Source organism: Cylas formicarius, unplaced genomic scaffold, assembly GCF_029955315.1.
Source record: "Cylas formicarius isolate icCylForm1 unplaced genomic scaffold, icCylForm1.1 PGA_scaffold_2__14_contigs__length_35257938, whole genome shotgun sequence".
Classification (NCBI taxonomy): Eukaryota; Metazoa; Arthropoda; class Insecta; order Coleoptera; family Brentidae; genus Cylas; species Cylas formicarius.
This window is the reverse complement of record NW_026844319.1, coordinates 24722141-24746286: the sequence shown is the minus strand read 5'-3', so window position 1 is coordinate 24746286 and position 24146 is coordinate 24722141. Positions and strand designations below refer to the sequence as shown.

The following is a 24146-nucleotide window of genomic DNA, read 5'->3' as shown; positions in this document are numbered from 1 at the left end:
TTGATTGCATGCATAACGTTTTGGATTGCTAGAAAGAACCACGAAGTAGATCAATGAGCGAGAATATATATAATTTCGGTTAATTCCATTCTATGATTTATTGTATAAAATATCCTAATGAATTTTTAAATATAAATTTAAAATATCTCTTTTGCAAAAAATGTCAGTGTGTTCATTTATTATATTGTATACCCATAAAGGTCTTTAAAAAATGTATAAATAAATTTCCGTAAGTAAAGACCGTTAATGACGTCACTATAATATCCTCTGTCGACGTCAGCCAACTGTTGAAATTAAAAACTCTCCTACACAATAAACACAAATCAAGATCCACTTTTGTTGTCTGTGTAACATATATCCTCTGTCGCGTACAAATAAAATTCTGTGTAGGGCACCTACATATAAAGGGCGTTCACAAATAAATTAGTCTATTTTGCAACAAAATAAAAAACCTTTTGCAGAGAAATCTCAATACATATTTATTGGCCACATTATCCATAAAGTAACAAATAGGAAACAAAAAACTCACTAGATTGTGCAAAATCCAGAGGAAAGAACCGATTATAATAGTGAAGGTGCTTTAAAATTTCCACCATCATGGGTTTAGAAACATTTATCATTTCAACATTGTTATCCAGCCGCCAACTCCTTAGCTGTTGGTCATCTTCACGGTCAATAAATTTAAACAAGGTTTTTGCCACACTTTTTGGTTCAACCTGGCCAACTCTATTAAAAATTACATCTAGATTCTTTTCTAATATCCAAATTAAAAGGTAGTGGTTTTGTCGTGGTCGTTGGTAGCACAGGATAACTTTAACGGTGTTTAATATGCATCGACTAAAACAATTTCTGATAGTTTTTAATACATCGGACATAGGATCAGTAACCCTAATGGAATTTCTATCAGAGAATTGCACAGTGTTGAACCACAATTTAACAGTTTCAAAGTTATGAACGCAACCTATCCAATATAAGCAAAACCTGCACAAGAGAATATTTTTCTCCTGTGTAAACTGTGTCAAATTGACTTTATTTAAATGAACATAGCAATCAGAAAAAAAAACATCAAACTTGCCGGGACTGAGATCCACAGAACTAGACAAGTGGTTATGACAAAACCAATCCCCATAGTCCAAACTGTCCGAGGGTAATGGCAACACTCTCTTAAAACAGAGGCCACCGTTACTTAACAACTTTTTACAGTTGTTGCATTTAATGTTATAATCTATCCCTGATGATAAATATTTCTCGGTTTCTAATTGGAAGGAGTCAACTTTGTTTTTAATTAACTCTACAGAAAAGCTGCCAAAGTAGTTATCATCGACATTTCTTAAGAAGAAACGAAATGAAACAATGCCATTAACAACTTTTACCGAGGCCAATGTTGAAGGAGTAGCCTTAAAGGCATTTAATGGAATTGAAACAGTTTGCTTTCCAATAACAATTTGGAAATGGTCTTCACATAAAATCACATTTAAATCTTTTAACGAGCTATCCAACAATGTGACAAAAACATTTGCACTCTGCAGTTTACGCCTAATTTCAATTACAACAATTTTATATACCATTGCGCCTTTTCACAATTCCCTTTTCCACAAATTTATCAAACCATTTGTCATTTTCCCTTACCACAAAGGGAATGGTGCTTCTTTGATAATAATCTGACAATAATTCTATATTATTAATAACTGTTGTTAACAAGTGAGCTCGTTCAGTTAATATCCCTGGAGCCTCATGCCTTAAGTAAGTAAAGTGTACATGCAAGTGATAAAAGGAAGGCTGATAATGAAAGTATATCCGTAGGTCTGAACTCTCAAGTCCATACTTATTCTTAATTGCGGCCTAGAATAAAATTTAGCTCCATAAACATATTAGAATCAGAAAAGATGTACTTACTATGCCTTTATCTCTAATATTTTTTAATAGGGGCAGATGGTCTGAAGTCAAATCCCTTATTGACTTAATATTTATTTTTTTGATGATAGCTAAGAAATACAGTGTGTCTATTTCTCCATTCCACTTTAAATCAGGTACCATTACAAAGCCATTGTTAGGATCAGTATCTTCTACCAGAATTCGATCTGATTCTGATTTGTGTTCCAAAATATTATACACCCACTAAATGAAAAAATCATCAATTACTTTTATAAAACTAACCATGTTTTAACCTACTTGTAAATCAAACTTCTGGTCAGTTATATGCGGCAAAACAATTTCAAAATAAATATCTGGAGTCTCTTCTATAATATAAAAAGTCTGAGATGAATATTTTGCAATGTGTTTTTCGGTAGCTGGATGAATTATTGTTGCCTTGATGCCTGAAAAATAAAGGCAACAAATAAACCAATTTAGAACCCACACAAACCATAATTACATACTATTCAATTCTTGAATAGGAAAATACTTGTAATCACCATACACGTCGTTATGAAATATTTTTTCGAGTTGATTTTTTTCACAGAAAAATTTACTGTCACTAGTTAAATCATCGACCGAAAATGCGGTTTTTTCCAAAATAACTACAGCTTCCCCCTCCTTGGATTGAAAACTTCCTCTCAAACACACGACTTTCCGGTTAGTACTATTTTGCAAAACACTGCCCAATTTGAACTCTGACAGATCTTTTATGTTTTCGTGCAAATTTAGGTTTAATTTCGGTTTTTTTGACTGAATTCCCTGGCTTTCCAAACTCATAACTTTATCATAAACAATATAACCCCTAAATAAAGCAGTTTTTGTTACCATAGATAAATATAAAATAGACTTAGGTTAGTTACATGTCTGATGATTGATCTTGGTGGTCAAAAATTTTAAATTTTAATTACTGTTTTGGCCCGTATATAACGCGACTCCAAAGTTATTTATGAAGATTTTTAACGGAAAATAAGTGGTCGAAAAATATAGGGTTATATTCAAGCCAATACAGTAGATACTTATTCACCAAAGTTATTAAGCTGTGTATTTACGTTATTCAAATCCAAACTAATAATCGGTAATTATTAAACAAGCGAACTAAATTCGGTTTTAGTTTTTGGTTGTAACCATTGAGAAAACTTAACCTTACCAATATAAATCAAACTGACCAATACTTTTCCCTTTGCTTTTTTTATTGTTTTGAAATGTCGTTTGTGTCAAAGAAAAGTGATCACATCATTCACATCGAAGTGTCTAAAATGGGTACTTTTAGGATATGATTATTTGTTTTTAATACTTAATTCGCAAACCAATAATTCCGTTTTTTCCGTACAACGTACAACGGTTAGTCAACGGTTGGAATTTCATGTTCTTCCTGTTACGAAGTTTAAACACAAAATTGTTTGACGTCTTACTTTAAAGATGCCCAACCCATTTGGAAGGTATGTCTGACGTAATTTTTTTTGTCAGACCAGAACTTTGGAGTTGAATTTATAAACAAAATCTATTAACCCATGTGTATTGCATTTGATAATTATTTTTTAAGAAAACATCATTTGTGGTGGATCTGAAAATGAGTTACTAAAGCTATATATAGATACATGATTTAAAATAACAAGTGGTAAAAATGGAATCAGATTCTGGAAAAGAAATAAAGGAAAAATGTTCGCGATCAGACAAGGAACAGTGTTCTTGTGAAAAATCTTCCATTCAGAGTGATGGCAGCAGTTTAGAGTTGCATGTATACAAGGAGAAAAGAAGCAAAATAAATCTTTTCAATATACGAAGAGCAAGGTCCCTACACTTTAATTCTAAACGAAATAAAAAGGTATCCCAGAATATTCCCTCCACATCTGGTGCAAGTGCATGTAGTGGTGCTTTGAAAAAATCTCCGAAATGGAATATCAAATTTAATTACCCTAAAAAAGAAGCTAAAGAAACTGTCGGTGACCAACTTAGAAATTGTTGTAAATGTACTTGCTATAAAAGAGAATTTAGCAATGTAGCGAGCAACAGTGAGTGGCAAGAAAATAGGGATTCCAATTTGGAAAAAGGTAAGTGCTTGGCTTTTAATAATTTGCTTGTTTTATATTATGGGCAAATCATTTAGTGAATACCATAATTGGAATATCCTTTTAGATGAACCCATCAAAAACAATAATCTAGCTCATGAAAGGGATGCAAGAGTTGATCTTCATGCACCTCAGCTTGAAATAGAACAATCCAATAATGTGAGGGGTATTTATGGAACTGCTGGAGCCAACAACTCGGCCCCATTCAATATTGTTATAAATGCGCCATTTGTCAATGTTGATGTCCAGTGGTAAGATACGCTCATGTTTACCAGTATGTTAAAATAAGAGGTTGGTTCAAAAATGAAAACCAGCATAGAACAATAATTGAATTGAATAAAGTAGATGCTTTGTGTATTAAACCAAGGTAGGATGGGGGCCAAATTTTTTCTGCAATAATAATAATAATGTTTACAATTTGATAAAGGACCAGCTTAATTACTCCAAATTTTTCAGTAAACCCATGATCTGTAAAATATAATTCAACTGACATGTCTCACAATTGATAAAAATGTTAATGAAATCACTTACTGAGCAATCTTTGAACTTCTTATCTCTGGCCAAGTCTTTGAGACATTCTCAATGCAATGGTTTAAAAGCGAATATGAATCATTCCCTTCCTGGCATGCAAGTAGAGTCATAAAACATGGTATGCGCCAGAAATTTAGTAACCCAACCTTAGAGGAAGTATATCCAATAACAAACAAGTATTGATACGCTTTTATTTTATATATGGCATTCAGAGTTGGATTCTGAAGATATGAAAATACGGTTTTTCCATTAAATATTCTTGAAAAATTGACCCCATCACATGTAGGTCGACTTTTCCTATTCAAATGTTTCAATTATCACCACCCAGTACAGTCCAGTAAAGTTATTTGTTAAATATTACCAAATAAAGTCACTCTGAACTTTGCATATTGGTACCCACTAGGATGAGAATGGTTCATGAGGATTGTGACGAGGCAGCCAGATTAGCACGTGCTAGAGAAATAGAGCAGGGTGTTGATCCACCAGCCAATTTCCGCTCAGTTAGACGCCTTCAATTGTTCTGTTCAGATTCTGAATCAGAAAACAACTCTACCCAACCTCCACGACGGTACATACTTCACGAAAAACTGGTTTCATGTATTAACATAGTTGCTTCCAGATTGCAGCTGGTCTGCCCGCCTGATCTCAGTGTAGAGTCCCTAAAAGCCCTGTTCCAAAACCATGTGACATTAAGGTCCTGCCCACTCGATTCAATAGCGGGTTGCCATACTCAAGTTGATTTCATACACTGCCTGGTACCTGACTTGTTAAGTATCACCAACTGTAGTTTTTATTGGGGTAAAATGGATCGTTATGAAGCGGAGAGGCTCCTGGAGGGCAAACCTGAAGGCACTTTTCTCCTGAGAGACTCTGCCCAAGAAGAATTTTTATTTAGCGTATCTTTCAGAAAATATGGGCGTTCATTACATGCTCGTATTGAACAATGGAATCACCGATTTAGTTTTGACTCCCACGATCCGGGCGTTTTTACCTCGGACACGGTTTGTGGTCTTATTGAACATTATAAAGACCCAAGCAGTTGCATGTTCTTCGAGCCCATGCTAACTTGGCCATTACATAGGAATTTTACGTTCTCCTTGCAGCATTTGGCGCGAGCTACTATAGTAAATCGACTGGCTTATGACAATATCAACCAGCTGCAACTACCGAAAACTCTGAAGACATATCTGAAAGAATACCACTATCGTCAGAAAGTAAGAGTTGAAAGGTTCGACGATGATGTGCAGTGGTTGGAAGTTAGAAACATACCACCTTGACCAGTTTTGGTCAGCTGGTATGTCCGTTCTTGTTACTTAAATAGCTTAAGGAGGTTAAAATTATTATTTAGATATTTTGATAGTTTAAAAAAAAAAGTAAAAACATCCATATTGGATTTATTTTAATTATTTATATCACAATGTGGATTGTTTTGTGTTCTCCTTTACCTCTATGGCATTAGATAATTTCATATAATTTTTCTGATTTTTTTTTTATGTACATTATAGTTTTGGATCAGCATCTGTTTTAATGGAGTATATTCGATTATATCATTTATTATATTATTGGTTGAATAAAACTTTTTTAAGTCGTGTGTTGTGTACCACTTAACTAATTCACTAGTTTCCTTATTTTTTTGTTTAGGACATGAAAAAATTGTGCATTACTAGCAAGGTTGAATTCCAAGAATGAAAGAAGTTTTGGGGCAAGTTTACCAAGGCCAAGAATACAGAGAAACCTGTACACATTTTACAAGAATGTTTAATCTTTGCAATCATACTAGAAAAATATTTTGACAAACCTAACTTTTGTAGGAAGACACCAGTGAAACACAAGTTTGTGGGTAATGATTAAATTTTTTTCCATTTTGCACATTCATGCCAAGTGATGCAAGTGGTGCGAGATGTTAGGGAATTTAGCGTTTCCAAAAGTTTGGTTTTAGTTTCATGTAATGTGTCGTGTATTGTCTTATTGCTCTGTTAGGGCCTTTAAGGTCTTTGATAAAAAATAGGAAGTTCATAACACCAATGAAAATATGCAGTCACTTTTTATCACAGAACATTTTATTTCCACCTAACAGCAACAGCAACAAATTAGTAAGTTGTCACAGACCAGAAAATCTGTTGTCTTAAAGGTAAATAATACGCAGATACTTGCAAATATGTATTTACAAAAACACAGTGATGCCAATATTAAAATAACAAACTTTCGTAAACATTAGCACCCAGGGTGTTAATCTTTTCATCTGTTATTAAAATCTGTGTAAAATTTTGGGGGAATGATTGCTTGGAGAGTAAGCCATTAAGAATAGGTATCAATTTTGCCATAGGTTTTTTACTGCTAAAAGGGTTCAAAAAAGTGTCAATGTCCACCTTTTCATCCCTTAGCTCGGAAAGCTTTGATTCATTTTGTCCAAAAAACTCTGATAACTGGTCGCCAAGGACATAGAAACCTTTGCTCACATAATGGGTGACTATTAACTTCACTTCATCACTTTCTAACAAATCTGCAGTGTCCCGTAACTAGGAATATAGAACATTACAACAATGAATATTATGTGAAGGACACTTACCATGTTATGATAGACATCAGTATTACTTGACAGTTCATCGTTAATCACATAGGGCCGAATTTGTTCAATGGGGCTCTCTTTATGAGAGGCTAAGCTGCTTTGTAATGACCAGAAAATTGCTTCCAAATCACTTAGTTTCATTTGCTTTTTCAAATCCACCCTTTCTAATATTTTTTCAACCTGCAAATACAGATAAAATATTTATCTACCTATTCTTAAAATTATTAACACTTGCCTCAGTTTCAATAGTATTAGTTAACTTTTTAACACCCACATTTAGAAAATTCTGCCACAAAGATAAATACTGTTCTTGCTGCTGGGTTGATACATCCATTGTGTTTCTATATAAGTACCCACCCAGTATGTTTAGTTGTATTTTCAAAGTCATAACTAACATAACAAGACCATAAATAACACAGGCTGCCTTTGTAAAAACTTGAACCTAAAAGAAAATTCCAAACTTTGTTCATAACAAATACTATTTCAATAAATTTGAATATCTGATATGTGTATGCATTTTTACACATCCTTTTTGGATGTCTTGGATATTTCGCTGCTTGTTTGATATTCTGTTATATTTACCTTTAAGGTATTCCATTTTTCAAACTTATTTACAGAATTACTCTTCAAAGATTCAATTATAGAATCTGTATCAACTTCTGCATATATAGTATCCAATAATGAAGACGAAAGGCCCAAAATGGTTTGATTACATGTCTGATTGATACTCTCAAAGTGACTTTGTTTACGATTACGTTCCAAAAATTCTCTTGCTTCTTTTTCATGCCAATCACGCAGGCGTTTTTGCATATATTTCGATAATAGTAATGTACTTGTAACTAGTAGCCCTCCAATGAAAAATTTGTTTTTATGCCTTGAAAAAAATGATCGTATTTTGAATAGAGTAGACATTGTTCGTTCTTGGCGTAAAGTTTTTATGCTAATTGTCACCAGTATTTAAATAAATCACATTTACTCTACATATTTACGGATAATAATAATTACACACCGTGTAATAAACTATAGGTCTAATAATCAAAGATAAAAACTAATGGATTTTGAAATTTAACAACCACGGTAGTCCTCTGGACGTTCTGGTCTCGTACTTTTAAATTGGCACAGACCAACTAGAGTGAAAAAGAGGAAGAAGAAGAATTTTTGACCAACGCTCCGGTTTATGGTCAATTTCTGAAACCTATATACAAAATGTATGTGAAAAGTGATGAAATGTTTTTCCTTTAGATTATGTCTCTGTAATTATGTTGCGACTACAATTGTGATTATTTTGCACAAATATTTGTTTTCAGTTTGTTTTGATGTCTCATCTCGACTTGCTGCTTTGGACGTTTGTTTAAAGTATTTCATTTAAATGTGACTTAAAAGTCTATTTTTCCCAAGAGCATATTGCTGTTAATAGATCCAACATGATAAAAATCCGGTCATTAAATCGGGATTCTTCGTCTGACGACGATGTACCTACAATTAGAAGAGAAGCACAAGTAAGAGTATCATTTAGGGTAGGTGAGCTTTATTCATTGTCGATTTAGGAGGAAATTGTGTTAGAACTTTATAACAAAGCATTAAGGGCACAAGCAAACAAGAATTGTTCTGAATCTGTGGAAATACTGAATGGACTTGTCAGTGAGAACATACCACTTCTTGAAAACAATGGAGGTCTCCCTAAATCCATGGCTTCATTGAAATTTTCATGCTACCTGAATTTGGGCAACAATTTTTTGCACTCTAATGACATCAACAAGGCCCTAGAAAATTATTTAGTGGTCAGTGATTAATATTGTGTTTATGAACTTTGATTATCATGTTACATTTTAGGCTTCTGAACTAGATGCCACAGATGTAACTTTATGGTGCAAAATAGGCAAATTGTCTTTAAAGGAGGATAAATTTAGGCAAGCTGCTTATGCATTTGCAAAAGTAGGATTACTGGTTTGTACAAATTCCTTTTAGTGTGTTGTATCTTTTAGGGCTTGGAATGTAGTGAATATCACTGGCCTTGTCTTGATAACCTTATTTCAGTATTGTATGCCCTGAAAGACACCATAGGCTGTCTCTATTACATTGACAAAGCATTGTCAAAAGATTCTGAATATACTAAAGGTTTAATTCTGTCCAAACATATTTATAGTGATAACCCTGCTAGTAAAGAATATTATCGATCATTATATCCATATCAGTAAGCATTTTATTTTGTTGTTTGATATGAGCTTAATTTGTTACTTACCAGGAGATATCAACCACTGGTTGATGTTATAATTGATGAAGAGGATGAAAAAGAGGTATTAGCAGAGGTGCAGGAGTTGTGCAATAAAGTAATAGAAACAGAGAAAGATGCTGGCTTGAAAGTAACTCAGACTCTTCCTTTACCTAAACCACTAGAAGATTATACTTGGGTTTCTGCTGCTGAAACCATCATATATCTTCACCAATATATTGCTGATCAAGAACTTGTGAGTGAATATTTCAAATGTTGAGAAAATTAAAAGAACTGAACAAAATTTATAGGAGTTGTCAATAAAATTACTAGCCAAGCAATAATACTTTTAAAAAAATGAATAAATTTGAAATTTAGAAATGTAATATAAATAAAGTATTGAGTGAAGTATTTTGACTTATAAAACCATTAACACTGTTAGATGTATCTAAAGTGACATATGTCTAATTTAAATGAAACTCCCTGTATATTTTTCCATTTTTGTATTCTATGTATAAATTCGAATAGGAAATTTTCATCTTTTTTTGATAAGTTTTGGTTAGTGTTTAGCTCTAATAGTTTTGGAGGTAATAGAGTTCAAACATACAATTTCAGCCAATTTAAATAATAAAAAAAAAAAAAATATATATATATATATATATATATATATATATATATATATATATATATATATATATATATATATATATATATTATTATTTATATATATATATATATATATATATATATATATATATTTTAATCCAAAAATTGACAAAGTATCTTTTATAGAAAAGCAGTTGATGAAAGTGAAAACTAATTTCACCCGCTTTTACCGCTACTACACTGAGAACAGTGTAGTAGGTGAAATCAGTCATACTATTGGAATAAGTCTCGAGAATGCAAGAAAAGTTTTGTTGAAATGTAGTTCTAAATCCTTTAAACTGGTGTATACAACAACAGGCCACCATTCATAATTTCAGAAGTTCAAGTTTTTTTGGATGAATGTCGCTTGGGGAATCTTAACATAAATAATTTAAGATAATGGTCTAGGAACAATTTAAATGAGAGAGGGAGCCTTCCGATACAGGATTGCGGTAAATTTTTGTTTCTCTTGGCGTTTTAGGGATCGTTTTATTGGACCACTTCTTTTTTTTTAACGCTATTATACACTTAAAGATATCTGGAATTAACAATTCAACAGTGCTTTTCCTCATAGTTCCAGGTTATTATTTAGATATCTGTAGATGGAAACCTAGGCGAAAACTGGATAGGCACTAAGTTTGGCGACCAGACACCATTGGAATTTTTTACTGGGGTCACATTAAAGAAAAGGGTGTGTAAACCGTGATCTTACAAATTAAATTAATGAGTCATAAGATCAACCACTCCAATAAAAATGGAATATTGTTTGCGCTGATTTGAAAAACATGTTATTTTGTGTTTAAATATGACTGGTAAACTTTTGAAAAATTAATTTATGTTATATTATTTATATTTGTTATATGGTAGTATGTAATTTGTGTTTTAATTTATTATTTCATCAAAGCACATATTTTAAATATGTCAGTTGAATATTTTTATTTTCTAAAAATTGTTAAATACCTACATAGGTATGAAACAATACATACTATCATTTTCACGGCCGCATTTTAAATATATATTTTCATCTCGGAGACCCACGGGTTGAAATGAGTTTGACTTTTAAATTTGGAGGCACAAAAATGCTTTATTATAAAAATTACTATTAACCGGACACAGAATAATAAATATGGGACCTTTAGGATGGTTTCCATTGAAAGTTTTGAATGCTACTATATATAACACTATCAGAGCTATCGAAAATATACAGGATGTTTCAGTTAAAATAATGAATTTGATCTCACTTTCGGCAAAATCGGAAGTGATATTCAATTGTTTTGGATGTCAAATTGTAGTCATTATTTATATAACATCTTTAAAATTTTAAATTTATTTAATTTTTTTTTTAAGTTATTGCGTAGCTAATAATTTCGTTCACATACCAACTGAAAACAAGATGTCTTTCAGGGTCATTTCACTTTAATTGATCTTAATAAGTCCATGAGCCAGTCAAAGGAGATTGAGACAAAGCAATTGAAATTTGAAATTTGTGATGCAGCCCAGATTGAATCTTCCATGAGATCAGCGGAAATAGTTAATGGAAATGATATTGTCATGGATGTTAAAGAACTGGAAAAAGGTGAAGTAGAAAATGTGTGGCAAAGAAGAATGTCGCAGACCAGTGATATCAATAATGATGGTCTAGATACTACTCCAGTGCAAACAGATAATGATGAGGTCAGTTTCTGGTGTTATTTATTATTTTATTTGTATTCTTTCTGTAGGAACAGAATATGGAATTAGATAATGATGAGACAGATGGTGATAATGGCGACACAAAAAACGAAAGGGGTCGACCGAAAGGTGGTAAACGAAAACGGGATGTACTTTCAGACTTGCAGATTTGGGGTTGGCATAGTAAACGAAAGCAGATCAAGAAGTCTAACAAGGATTTGACTGTTGAAGATGCCTTGAACAGGATCATACCAAAAAACCTGTTAAAAAATAAAATTTGTCTAGAAAATCCTTCACAAAATGATGATTCCATGAACACCATGGACATTTACAATATGTATGTTGGAGATAAGGAGGTTAAGTTTCTCTCACCAATACACTCACCAAAATCGGTCAATTATGAGGCTTATTTTGGCACAGACCAAGAAAAAGAGGATGTCCTTAATTTCTGGTGCCAAAAACGTGACCATGTTGATGCCATAGTGCTTGTTAAGGAATTAGTTTTTGCTCTGTCTAAAATATGGCATTACAAATGGCCCAAAGAATTGGTGCGGCTGTACTTAAAAGCCTACTGCATGTTTAGAGAACATTTTGACCCCCCACAGTTGTTTTGTGTTGAGTCGTCTTTTGATAAAATTAGAGATGATGCTTTGGCAACTCTGCTTGACGCGGAATTAAAAACTTTTAGCTCTGATGATCAAGAATTGGTTGATTGTGCTATTTTAGGTTACCTTCAATTGGTGAGTGCATGGAACGATCAATGGGGAGAAGAATTTCACTCTTTTTTTAACCGCTTTTGCTGGTTAGAGTGTCACATTTTCAGGAAAGATGACATGAATGATTTGGCCATAAGAAACCTGGAACTAATAATGGAAATCATAGAGGAGCATGAACAGAATAGCAGCGATAAATATGCCCTCAATTTACCCAACTGCTTTAAGTACGGGTTTATAACCAAAGACATAGTAGAAAAAATCATTAAGTACTTAAACATGATATCTTCACTTGGAAATGTCGAGAATTTATATAACTCTGGTCAATATAAAGAAGTTTCTGATATAATAAAACAAACATTTGTTGCGGGGAGCCATCCCAAAGTGGGTCGAATGGGGCGACCAGCTCAGTTAGGATTTCTCCTGCATTCATTGTGGTATACGGACATGGGCGAATGTTTCATATGGGCCGAGGAGTGTTTCCATGAGGCGATGCAGAACTATCAGCAACCAAATCTAGATCGCGACAAATGGGAGAAAATAATCGAAAAATGCCTGGGGATATTTCAGGATGGAATTAAACAGGAGTCGGTGTGCATTATTGACGTGTTGAGTGAAGAAAAACGGTGCCGGTTGGTGGAATGTCTTTCGAAACTTGTTTGCAAGCAGCTAAACACTGAGCATGCTCTTTGCATTCCTTTGGGGACTATTACTCCTTGGCTTTTGCTTCATTACATATTGTTGAGGTAAAATTATTATCAAATGTGGCTAAGATAGCAATCAATTTTGTTTAGGGAAGAACATAGGCAGTATGCGATGAAACGCGTTAACCATTACAAGAGAGACAGGCCCGAATGTTCAAGGGATGTAGTATTGGATGATGAAGTGCCACCCTCCATAGCTATTTTGTTTTCTGCCCATGAATTTTTGGGTAAGTTTTGCTACAAATTATAAAATTTTACCACCACCTTGTTGCTTCTTGAAAAATAAATCAAGAACTGATATAAACATGAATATAAATCTTTACCAGTACACATGGGAATAAAATACAAAATAGAAGATCATTTTAAAGATTTCTTCATTGCAATTGCAATTGTTATTTGTGTATATTTTGAGATATGCTGGGTTATGGGCTAGGTAGGCTAGGTGTTAATGTATGTCACAATGATATGAAAGAATTATATCATTACATATATTTACTGTCAATGACTATGCCACATTAAATTATCTATGAAACTATGGAAATAGTATGTTTATGGTCATCAAACAAACAAAAATTATTAATTAGCTTATTCATTAGCTTATTAGATCAGAGGAAAATTACAATGATATACAAAAGATTGAACTGGACAAAAAATTAATTAAAAAAAAAAAAAGATGACATGAAGCCTAGAATCTTAATTGCTCTATTTATTCAGTACTGGATTTTTTTCTGCATTGTTTGTTCAAAATATACACATGTCGCGCCTAATTATTAGTACCACTTATTTTAGATTTAGTTTTTGTTTGCTTTTTATAAACTTTTATTAAATTCAATTGAATTATTACATTATTATATTATTATTATATTAGGTCCGAAGGGCTGGTGTTTAACGAAAGATGGAGATTTACTCCACTTCATCTTAGATACAGTGTTGGACAGGTTAGATACGCCTATATTTGAGCAACTGCGGGACAAAATCGATTTACATATAGAGCAAGCTTTGTTTTGCTTGTATATGTATCCGAGCAAAAAGAACAAGGTAACACTTCATTCTTATTAGTTTATTTGACCAATTAATAACAAAAAATAGAATTTTCTCAAAATCGCAAAAGGAAATTAAAAACCAGCTAATAACGGTTGTATCACTGAGCCAACTATCTGTATGTACTCACATCAGATTGCCTTATTTGCTTTCCGCATTAGATTTCTAGACATTTGGTGGACCATAATGTTACGCCGTTGCCGCTAACTTGGGAACGGTCGTTTCAACTCTACCAATACTATGCACCAGATTCTTTACCAGAATTCAACTCTTACAAAAACGCCTCAATATCCGCCGAGTTGGAACAGCTTCTAAAGCGTATGATCGCGCTTGTACCCACAGTCTATGAATTTCACAGTCACCTACCCAAAATAATGGAATACATACATGGAAAAGTGGATACAATTCCGGAACCAGTTGATTTTCCCAACAAAGTGCGCGCGATATATTACCTAATTGGAGACTACTACTTCAAACAGCGCGAATTTACCAAGTGCATAAAGTATTTCCAATTGGACTTGTGCATTAATCCTCTCCGTCTAGATTCGTGGGCGTGTCTCGCTTTGAGCTACGTTGCACAGCTCGACACCAAGCTGAATTACTGTGAGAAAATAAAAAACGAAACTGAATTCCTGGACAAGGCGAATTCTGCTCATATATGTTTCAAGAGAGCTTTGGAACTTGCTCCTGATCACTTGATGTTGTGGATAGAGTGCGGCTCGTTCGAATATATGGTCCATTCTTTCTGTTCTCGATTGATCAAATATGAATCAGAAAATTTCAACATGGAAAAGTAAGTTATTACAATGAAATACTTAGGATTTTACTTATTTATACAGATTCGATAATTTTTGTCATGATAGTAACATTGTATCAGGTTTGAGGTATTGGAAAGCCAGAAGGAAAGGTACTTAGATAGTTCAGGGAACAGTTTTGAAAAAGCGATAACTCTTTATGAAGTTGATGATAGTGGTGAGGCGGATGAAAGGTGGTTGCAGTACTACATCCTGGGCAAAATTGCGGAAAAGAAGAAGAAAGAACCCACTGAATACCTACAGTATTATCTAACGGTAGGATAAGTATTTCATTTTTCAAAGAAACTTCCACAGACCACTGTAATACTTTTTACAAAACCTCTGGATTCCTCCTGCGTCGCAGTTTCAGTGAAGCTCTGAAGAAACCAATAGGATGATTGGCGAAACGACTCAGCAAAAACCGACACAGGAGGAATCCAGAAGTTTTGTAAAGAGAATAGTCAGCTTTATTAACCACAAATTCACTGTTGAAAATTAGTTTGTTTGTTTATTGTTTTCAGTATAATCATTATTCACTGTAGGTGGAAATTTTTAGGCAAGTGCATTGCTTCACGAGAATAACGCGACTTACCCGGAAAAAATTAATTACAATAATCCCCAACATTTGTCAGTAGAAGCATTGGAACTCCACTACAGGATTCACGCTTCGGTTTTAAAATATCTCGAGCTCCACGAAGATAAAGAAATCACAACCGCTCTTGGTGCCTTTTTTAAGAAATGTCTTAACTCCACAGTTAAATATTTTGCCACGCCTACGCCAACGGGCACTGCCGCAGAAGTACCTAGTAAACTGGTGGATAATATTACCAATGGTAGCGTGAGTGCGGCAAACGGCACCAGTTTTCAAGAACAGTTTCTAAACTCCATAAAAAATATTACCAATGACGACGCCAAAGAACTCCCAGATGAGGAGGAAGAAGAAGTAAAGAAATGTTTGGAAGATGTTTTAATGCTGGTTGATAAGCAGCTCAATCCGAAGGAAGAAGAAAATCAGAAAGCAATGCATGAATTGGAAAAAATACAAGAGGTGATCATGATTTCTGATTCGGATGAAGATGAAATGCCCCAGCTGATCGCAGAGGGCGCTGCTGATCGTCAAGAAGAGGTTTCTTCGCAATCCAAGGTGGCCGACGTTCAGGAATTGCTGGACAAGATGATGCAAGAGACCATGAAACAAACAGAGAATGATGATGCAAATAACAGTGGGACTGATCAAATAGAGGAAGTTGTAATTAGGGAAGAATCGCCTCAAAAGAAAGTAAAAGCCAGCGATAGCGAGACGGATACTTTGAAGACGTCCGTGGATGACGACACTAGTAGTATAACTTCGTCTTCGAGTGGGTCTAGTAGTTCTGACTCAGATAGCGACGACGATAGCAGTTCGTCGTCCTCATCGTCTACAGAAGGATCAAGCGAGAATATGTCTAGCAGTGAAATAATACAGTTGGTCGATAAATGTCTCCAGGGTCTTGAAATGTGTGTTACAAGGCTCCAACAGAATTACAAAGCCCTGTACAGGTAGGGTGCCAACCATCTAAGAAGATGCCAAAGTCCACAAATAAACTCTTTGTTCGAACTTATTTACGTGTCAGTGGCTTGTTAAAAATATATAAAAGGTGGTAGGAAATAATTCAGTGCAAATACTAAGAGATTGTTAAACTTTCATTGTCTTTATTTTATTTTAAATGACATAATATTTCAGGCATGTCAATCTTTAATAACAGGTGGTGAATTTAAAATGAAATAAGGACAACATAAGTGGGACAATAATATTTCTAAGATATCGAATATTCTTTATACCTGTCGAATTTAACTAAGTGTAAGTGTGCACACATATGCTATAACGTAAATTTCATCTTCAATATTTCGTTTATTGATTAATTGATTTAAATTTAGGAATGATTACCCTCACTATATTCTATTCCAAACTAGTATTCATTTGACATGGATATATAATAGACAATTTATTTAAACCCAAATTATCTACATCAACAGCAAATCAACCCCTGTAGGTATTGGCTACCAAACAATGATAAAGTCTTTTTTTTTTTTATAATAAATAATACTGGAAATGGAACCAATATTAAGGGAAACAAAAGGCCTAATAAAATGCAGACATCCAGCAAAGCCAGACACTGTTCAAGCCTTAATTTGATGTAAACCAAATTACCCTAAAAACAAGAAAAAAAATGTATCAAATAAACAAAATTAATATTTTATAATACATTAATCATTGAATATAGATTTCAATAAACAGAAAAGTCGTAGGAGAAAGGAGGGGTACGGGTAAACAGCAGAGTGGTTTTCCGATACAGCAATTATTGAGTTTCAAGGAGATATTTTTTATACCGCTTTTTAAAAGTTTTGCTTGATATTGTTAAATTGAAAAGACTTAAATTATTTATTGTATGTGCAATACTATAAGAAAATGATCTTTTAAACATTTCTCTTCGATTTTGTGGTATTCTCAATATAAATTTTTTTCTTAGATTCAAGTCATGAACATCTGTATGAAAATTGATTTTGTTAAAAAGCTATGCGCGGTGTAACCTAAACCTGTTGCACATGTTAAGCCAATCTGAAACGGCGAAGTATGGAGAAATATCATCCTGATGGCGAACTCCATTAACAAGCCGCAAACATGGATTTTGTATTTAATTATTTAGTAAATGAGTGTCGTCAGCATATAGGTGATAATTACAATATTTTAAAGTCTTTACAAAGTTAAACGTATAGATTGCATATATCAAGGGACGCTATATACTATCTTGTGGTAGAGTGGTTCGGAATACACACTGTCGCCGAACACTTGTTGACCTCTTATGTGATAAAAACGAATTTAAAAACAAGCGTCTACCTTCACTAAACCCGGTGTAGTGTAAAATTGAAATAACAATTCTGCCTTCATCCCATGCTTGCAGTAAATCAATCAACTATAATCTGTTCTAAATCCAGATTGTTTTGTAGGTAATTTATCAAAAAGAGCTAAGAATTTTCTCATTTGATTATCAAGTATTTTTTCTAAAATTTTAGAAAGAGGATGCTCAGTTGTTTAAATTCTGTGGGCTTCTTTACTTTAGGAAGAGGTATGACCTTGGCATGCTTCCAAGATTTTGGAAAATAAGAGTTCAATATACATTCGTTTATGACATGTGTAATAAAAGGGATTATAAAAGGACAACAATACTGTATTTGAGTAATATTTGACATATTAATTTTTTTAGATTTAATATTTTTTATTATGTGAAATATTTCATCCTCTGTAGCCAATGTAAAATGTAGCTCTTGATCAGCATTTTCTAATTGATTGTTCTCATAGAAATTGATTAATTCCTGATGTGGTATTTCATTATTTTCTATAGAGTTTATAAAAAAACTGATTCAGATCATTGGTATTTCGCAAATTGTTTGGTAGAATATTTTCTTTAGACTTATGTTATTAAGTAAGTCGTTTTAACTCGGACCAAGTGTCCTCCGAATTTGAATTTTGAAATTTATGACGCTATTAGCTATTAGATATGCTATTTTTTGGCTGGGTATCGTTGACCTGGTATAATTTCGAAGTTGTTTATAATATTGATAGTGAGCAGGAAGTTTTGTAAGCTTAAACGTTTTTAAAACTCGATTTCTTAGTTTTTGCATCAATTTGATATTTTCCGTTATCCACAAAGCTTATGAATATATATTTTTTTAAAACGTTTTAAAGGACCGTGTCTATCGAATAAAGCCAAGACACACTCATTCAAAAAAGTTACTTTATCGTCAATGTTAGTAATATACAATATATCATGCCACGGCATGTTCTCCAAATCTCTTATCATCATATGATATTTTGTTTAAGGCCCTGTAACAACAATTTCGTGAAAACTTTTTTCTCCAGTTCTGTAATGGAAACTGGTTTGATCCGCATTTAGGGTACCAACTCCATTAGCACACTTGTCAATATCATTATTAAGTTTTTCATAATTCATTTATTTTCTATTTTCAAGTGATGATGTGTGTGGCATCTTTTTAGTTGGTGTAAATTTATTTTTTATAATTCCTTGAGTTTAATCAGAAAAATGAGGTTAAATGTTAAAAAATGATTTGATCTTCCAGTTTGTTTTTAAGCTATAAAAATATGACTGACTGAGATTTTTTTCATTTTTCTTTTCTCTCTTCATCCATAGGTTGGCTCATTTGTTCTTTAATTATAAAGGCAAAAAGGATTATACTAAGTGTAAACAGTTACTGTTAGGAGAGTACAAAAGCAAAGGTGGAACAGTTATCCCTGGTTTATTCTTTGAGAGGAAAACAAACAACTTCTTTAATGGCATTTGGAGAATACCTTCCACTGAAATCGATAGGCCAGGGTCGTTGGCCGCCCACATGAACAGATGCATTTCTCTTCTGTTGCATGTTCTGAGGAACACCAATGATAACAAGACTCTTATGGAACTGTGTATGCAGTTGAAGAAGTGTCCCGATCGGGATAAAATTTATATAAAGGACACGGATAGGATGTCTTTTTCTGATCAAGCCATGAATATGTGCATCCAAAGTTTTAAAAGTCAACTAAAGAATGTCCCCACCATGACCAACCCGCAAATTGTTAAATTGCTGCACGACATATTTAGAATTTATCAGAAAGTGCAAAAGCATATACCAATCAAAAGCGGCATATTTTCCAACATGCTTGTCGAAGTGTATAGGAACTTTATAAAGGAAAAAATCCCGGACGCGGTGAATATTTTGGATTTGGCCATTAAGTTCTGCCAGCAGCACAAACCCATCGAAAAGCACCGGACACCTTCGTTGACCCAAACCGTTCCTTTTCCCAGAGGACACGGGCTAAACATTTCTCCCATTCATCCCAGTCCTTCCCTTTCAGGCATCCAGCAGCCAATAAAACGGCCGTCGGGCAGACCTAGGGGCAGACCCCCTCTACCCAAAATCCCGGGGCAAGTCAAACCGCCCCGTGCGAGAAGTCTGAGCACTTCGGGTATGACAACAGATTTGTATGGTTCATACCAGAAGCAGACATTCGACAAGAACTTCACTTACGAGTATCTGCAGCACTACCAGAATGAGTTGGTCAAGCAGTACAGTCAAAATTTGAGTTATTCGCAGTTAACCCAACTCAGTCAATTGTTCACTAAGGGACAGCTCAATAACCCGGCAATGGCGTCAGCTATAACCAATCAGATTCTGGCACAAGCGGGTCTTTTAAATCCTCCGAAGATACCCATTTCTGGCATAAGTCCAATTATACCAAGCGTTCCACCAATGCTAGATAATCAGAGCTTGATGAGTTCTGCTTTGAAAGGAAAGTGCGGATTTGATGTACCGCCCTCTCTATTATCGGGCATGAGTTCAGATCAAATGAAATATCTAGAAAATTTGCTTCCGGCAATGAACAAACCAGCGGCGTATAAAAGGGCGGGAGAACAATCGGCCGCTGTTCCGAAGCAAAAATCAGCACCTCTGACGAAAACTTCAAGCAGTGTCGTATTCAAAGAATCCGTAAAACCGACGCAGCAGCTACTCTCGAATTTGACAGACGACAAAACGGCAAACATGTTAATGAAAGACAGACCGAACGTATCCATCACGCCCGTACAGCCCGCCGTCGCAGGTTCTCAGTTTACTCGAGCTTCCGACGTCACTAAAAGCCCGGTTAAATTACCATCCAGCGTACCTTATTCTAAATTTACATCTTCAAATGCACTGCCCGCAAAGCCACTAACCCTACCGGATCTTAACACGACGTCGTTTACGAAATCAGCATCAAGCTTTTCCAAGTCGAGCACTGTGCCGCCCGCAAGTTCCGTTTCGTTTGCAAAACCGTTTGCGATGCCTATTTCTAATGTCAGTCAAACCACTTCGTCCTATAATCCGACATCGTTTGCGAAAATAAACCCAAACTGTTCGGTACCGTTCACGAAACCTACCATTGCCGCAACGACGAGCTCTTCGGACTTTCCGAGACCAAACCCGTTAATTAGTCCGCCGTCCTTCATGAGAACTCACGTGACGAGTCCAACTTCATTTGGATGGCCCGTGGCGAATACCAGTCCCACGCCGTTCAGCAGGCCCAGCGCTAATACGAGCCCTACTTCTCTAGCCAGAGGCGGTCGGAACGTGAGCCCAGGCAAAACTTTGCAGGAGAAATTGGCCGACAAGAAAAAGGAGCAGCAGAGCAAACAAATGATGCAGAACTTGGAAACGGAACTGTCATCTGTGGAGGGCACCTCGTCTGCCGCTTTACTGAAAAGTCTGAACATAGCCAACATACCGTCGTCGTTGACAGTTTCGAAGACTGCGCCTACTTCCGAGGACCTGTTGGCCCCATCTTCCAAACATTTGCCAACGGTATTATCCAGTTCGTTGCCCGGTCACAGTTTGAACAGGATACCGCCCGCATTAACTGTTTCGAAGACTGTTTTACCCACTCCAAGGTTCACTCCAGAATCGGGCATGTCCATAAGTCAGGTAAGACTAAGTAATTTTGTTTAAGGTGGATAGATACAGGGAACATAAACACACGCGTGTGTTAATAGTTTTGTTTTGGTTTGTTAAAATCACAATTCATTTAAATGTGATCCATAAATCACCAAAACCAATTGGCCCCGTCTATTCTCGCTCTCGTGAGATATTTTGCCGTTCAAGTTCTTGAAAACTGTTTCTACACTATACTTTAGATTAGTAATAATATGAATAACAGGCAGTTTGAATTTTTTTGGCGGTGATATGATGCAGATAAGGTGCGCCCAAGTTGGGAAATAAGCTTTAAAATGAACTCTGGTTATAAATTTGTCTCTAAACTGATAAACCATGATAAAAGCAGAAACCAAGTTGCACCAACTCAATCGCCTCATTAAAACTGATCTGAACTGGATTAGCAATGGCTTGACCAACAAGTGATGCAAATTTTACAATAGAAAAAGCCGGCTAGCAATAGTTTTTCCCTTGCTCATTTAGATTAATGTTACTTTATTACTTTACTATATATTCTTTCTGAAATTATTTACACTTAACAGTAAATCTATATACATCTTGCTAAAAGAATCAAAATTAGGGTTTAATAATGGCAGGTATACTAAAAACATTCCAAAAAACGTGCCATTATTTTGTTTTTATTTCTTTTAATGATATTAAAAGCGTGTTAGAATTTTATTTGCTTCTCTTTTAGTGCAATTAAAGTTATATTGTTGCATTCAATTTTTTGAGGAAATAAATGTTATTTGTAGTGATGTAGCAACACGTCCTCTAGTAGCGATACAAGCAATCGAAGTCAATCCGGAGAACACTTTTTTACGACTCCAAATTTGACAAAATATGTTCAGTCATTATGAAGTTATTGACATTTATTTCCGAAAATGTTCGGACACCCCCTATCATTTTTCCTTGACCTCTATCTTTACGAAAATTGCTTTTCGAGATAGGGATGAGTGACCACCCGGTACACCCGGTACTGTTTTCCTGTGGTTCTAGCCGTTATACCGTTCATTGACTTTCCAATGGGCAGCGTTTGTTTGTGTTCGTTCCACTCTAACTAAAATTCTTTTGCGCATCATATTGTTATTGTACGATTATTTATTATTACCAATACATAATTAAAAAACGCGACAATGACTGAAAAGGGTCCAGAATGTATTCCAGAATTAAAAACGCTGCTTTAGTCACAATGGGTGAAGCTCTCTGTATATAGAGAAATGTAGATAATTTAAAATGAAATTATTCACTAAAAATTGTATGGTAATATTTGAAAAAAAATTCCAGTCCCAAGGAATGCCGCAATCGCCAAGAAAACCTTTCATTTGGAACCCTTCATTCTAAGGTCTATTTTATTCAACACAGTAAGTGAATAGGAATGTAATTCAATGATAGCTTGAATAATTTTCGTAGGAATTAGTGACATTTATCGAGGTCTCTTTGCCATAGCTTCAAATTTATTTTGCTTTGTAGAAAATTAAAACTGTGTAGAAGTATAATTTCGTGCTGATGTAGTGAGGCTCATGATTTGTTTATTTTTGTTCAAGAATGAGTGTATCAAATCATTGTTGATTAAAAACAATCAACAATGATATATATAACAAAAATTTCTAAAATTGTTTTTATAAAATATCGTAATTGTTCAAATGTTCTTAAAATTTGTACTTTGTATTTCTGTTACTACCTGTTGTCAGTTCTGAAACTTATATTAGATATCTGCATGTTAAGTACTATTAAAAAGCATGTGTTGACTAGATAGTTTAGAAAAGTAAAAAAATACCTTTAGCCTTGTATGCATTTTTAAACGTTTCAAAAAAACTACAAATAAAAAACTAACAGAGGATCCTTAAGCTTAAAATAAAATTGTTCATAATGATTTGCCTTAATTTTTTGACACTTGACTTTTATGTGATTACAGGTTTCCCAAGCAGCAACAAAATTTCAGCAGAAGTCGGTTAAATCAAAACTAAAAAGTAACCATGCACCATCGACCAAATCATCCGTCGCCACGTCGCCGTTAATAGTAAAAAACAAGTTGCACCAAAGAAAAAAGGGTAGTTTGGTATCTGTTGGAGCCCAGCCCACAACAGTTTTTGATAAATCAGTGGTTTCCAAAGATATGTTCCGAAAAGGTGCGAAGCAGAATATTAATGAATCAAAAAATGCATTTGAGGCCCTTTCTGTTATCAAAAGACTGCCGGGCGTAAATATTTCCAGTGTCTCCTCTAAAAAGGGGCCCGGAATAGAAATAACAAAAATCACAGAAAACCAAAAAAAGCAGTCGTCAGATGAAGATATTATTTGCATTAATGATTAGAAATAAGTTGAACAGTAATATAATGTATTTATAAATTTGTTTGTCTTATGTGAACACACCCTTCCCTATGGAAAAGAAATATAATCTTTGCGACTACCCTTAAATGAGCTTAATACCTGAGCTTATATAAATCTTAATATATAGGGAAATATATTTTGGCATCAAAAATAGAGAATGGTTATATCCGTAATCGCTGCGATCGTAAGATCCGACTGCCCGCAATATAGGATATATTATTATGACGTTCCTCAATTCAAATATTTGATATTAGTTACATTTTTCTGTAATCGAAATTTGCCTTTCACCATATACATGGTGACAACGAACATGGCTACTGACAGATTGTCAATAATTTTGGATGAGACATTTTTATGGCTAATTTTCTCAAAATATTTAAGATCTCGTTAAAAGTTCCTTTAAAATGAGTTAAGCTGTTTAAAAAGAAAATGGCGCAAAGCTCAGGTTAGT

At 34.4% G+C, this 24146-nt stretch overlaps 5 protein-coding genes across 7 annotated transcripts; 2 read left to right on the top strand and 3 right to left on the bottom strand.

The window, feature by feature from the left end:
- Positions 1-453: 453 nt before the first annotated feature.
- On the bottom strand, positions 454-1568 carry LOC132697998 (E3 ubiquitin-protein ligase E3D-like). The gene has a single exon (XM_060663812.1). It carries the CDS (start codon positions 1566-1568, stop codon positions 492-494), a length of 1077 nt encoding a protein of 358 aa, XP_060519795.1. The 3' UTR covers positions 454-491.
- Positions 1558-2732, bottom strand: LOC132697999 (m7GpppX diphosphatase). Its single transcript, XM_060663813.1, has 4 exons — positions 2379-2732; positions 2173-2318; positions 1897-2118; positions 1558-1842 (listed from the first exon to the last, which is right to left on the bottom strand). The coding sequence occupies exons 1-4, from the start codon at positions 2692-2694 to the stop codon at positions 1558-1560; spliced, it is 969 nt and encodes a 322-aa protein (XP_060519796.1). The 5' UTR covers positions 2695-2732.
- A 385-nt stretch (positions 2733-3117) lies between these two features.
- Positions 3118-6102, top strand: LOC132698569 (suppressor of cytokine signaling 5). Of its 2 annotated transcripts, XM_060664745.1 has the most exons (5): positions 3118-3356; positions 3461-3968; positions 4054-4237; positions 4921-5085; positions 5137-6102. In XM_060664745.1, the coding sequence occupies exons 2-5, from the start codon at positions 3542-3544 to the stop codon at positions 5792-5794; spliced, it is 1434 nt and encodes a 477-aa protein (XP_060520728.1). In that variant the 5' UTR covers positions 3118-3356; positions 3461-3541; the 3' UTR covers positions 5795-6102. The 2 variants fall into 2 exon arrangements, with proteins under 2 accessions (XP_060520728.1, XP_060520729.1); XM_060664746.1 differs by having other exon boundaries at positions 3118-3968.
- Positions 6103-6639: 537 nt separating this feature from the next.
- Positions 6640-8132, bottom strand: LOC132697799 (peroxisomal biogenesis factor 3). The gene is made up of 4 exons (XM_060663453.1): positions 7669-8132; positions 7322-7528; positions 7087-7266; positions 6640-7036 (listed from the first exon to the last, which is right to left on the bottom strand). Exons 1-4 carry the CDS (start codon positions 7996-7998, stop codon positions 6707-6709), a joined length of 1047 nt encoding a protein of 348 aa, XP_060519436.1. The 5' UTR covers positions 7999-8132; the 3' UTR covers positions 6640-6706.
- Positions 8133-8208: 76 nt separating this feature from the next.
- Positions 8209-23707, top strand: LOC132697798 (calcineurin-binding protein cabin-1-like). 2 transcript variants are annotated; one of them, XM_060663452.1, is made up of 16 exons: positions 8209-8339; positions 8394-8585; positions 8634-8867; positions 8920-9021; positions 9072-9280; positions 9332-9554; positions 11348-11617; positions 11665-13073; positions 13122-13258; positions 13900-14069; positions 14234-14865; positions 14950-15142; positions 15423-16405; positions 19057-21358; positions 22649-22725; positions 23280-23414. In XM_060663452.1, the coding sequence occupies exons 2-15, from the start codon at positions 8511-8513 to the stop codon at positions 22703-22705; spliced, it is 6996 nt and encodes a 2331-aa protein (XP_060519435.1). In that variant the 5' UTR covers positions 8209-8339; positions 8394-8510; the 3' UTR covers positions 22706-22725; positions 23280-23414. The 2 variants fall into 2 exon arrangements, with proteins under 2 accessions (XP_060519435.1, XP_060519434.1); XM_060663451.1 differs by lacking the exon at positions 22649-22725 and having other exon boundaries at positions 23280-23707.
- The last annotated feature ends 439 nt before the right edge of the window (positions 23708-24146 follow it).

Coding starts and splice junctions, on each gene's coding strand:
- LOC132697998 (XM_060663812.1), bottom strand. CDS start 1,568: ATGGTATATAAAATTGTTGTAATTGAAATTAGGCGTAAACTGCAGAGT.
- LOC132697999 (XM_060663813.1), bottom strand. CDS start 2,694: ATGAGTTTGGAAAGCCAGGGAATTCAGTCAAAAAAACCGAAATTAAAC. Junction 2,319..2,378: donor TCCTATTCAAGAATTGAATA/GTATGTAATTAT, acceptor TTTATTTTTCAG/GCATCAAGGCAACAATAATT. Junction 1,843..1,896: donor ATATTAGAGATAAAGGCATA/GTAAGTACATCT, acceptor ATTTTATTCTAG/GCCGCAATTAAGAATAAGTA.
- LOC132698569 (XM_060664745.1), top strand. CDS start 3,542: ATGGAATCAGATTCTGGAAAAGAAATAAAGGAAAAATGTTCGCGATCA. Junction 3,969..4,053: donor GGATTCCAATTTGGAAAAAG/GTAAGTGCTTGG, acceptor ATATCCTTTTAG/ATGAACCCATCAAAAACAAT. Junction 4,238..4,920: donor GTCAATGTTGATGTCCAGTG/GTAAGATACGCT, acceptor GGTACCCACTAG/GATGAGAATGGTTCATGAGG.
- LOC132697799 (XM_060663453.1), bottom strand. CDS start 7,998: ATGTCTACTCTATTCAAAATACGATCATTTTTTTCAAGGCATAAAAAC. Junction 7,267..7,321: donor CTAATACTATTGAAACTGAG/GCAAGTGTTAAT, acceptor CTGTATTTGCAG/GTTGAAAAAATATTAGAAAG. Junction 7,037..7,086: donor CTGATGTCTATCATAACATG/GTAAGTGTCCTT, acceptor CTATATTCCTAG/TTACGGGACACTGCAGATTT.
- LOC132697798 (XM_060663451.1), top strand. CDS start 8,511: ATGATAAAAATCCGGTCATTAAATCGGGATTCTTCGTCTGACGACGAT. Junction 8,868..8,919: donor CCCTAGAAAATTATTTAGTG/GTCAGTGATTAA, acceptor GTTACATTTTAG/GCTTCTGAACTAGATGCCAC. Junction 13,074..13,121: donor CTTCATTACATATTGTTGAG/GTAAAATTATTA, acceptor AATTTTGTTTAG/GGAAGAACATAGGCAGTATG.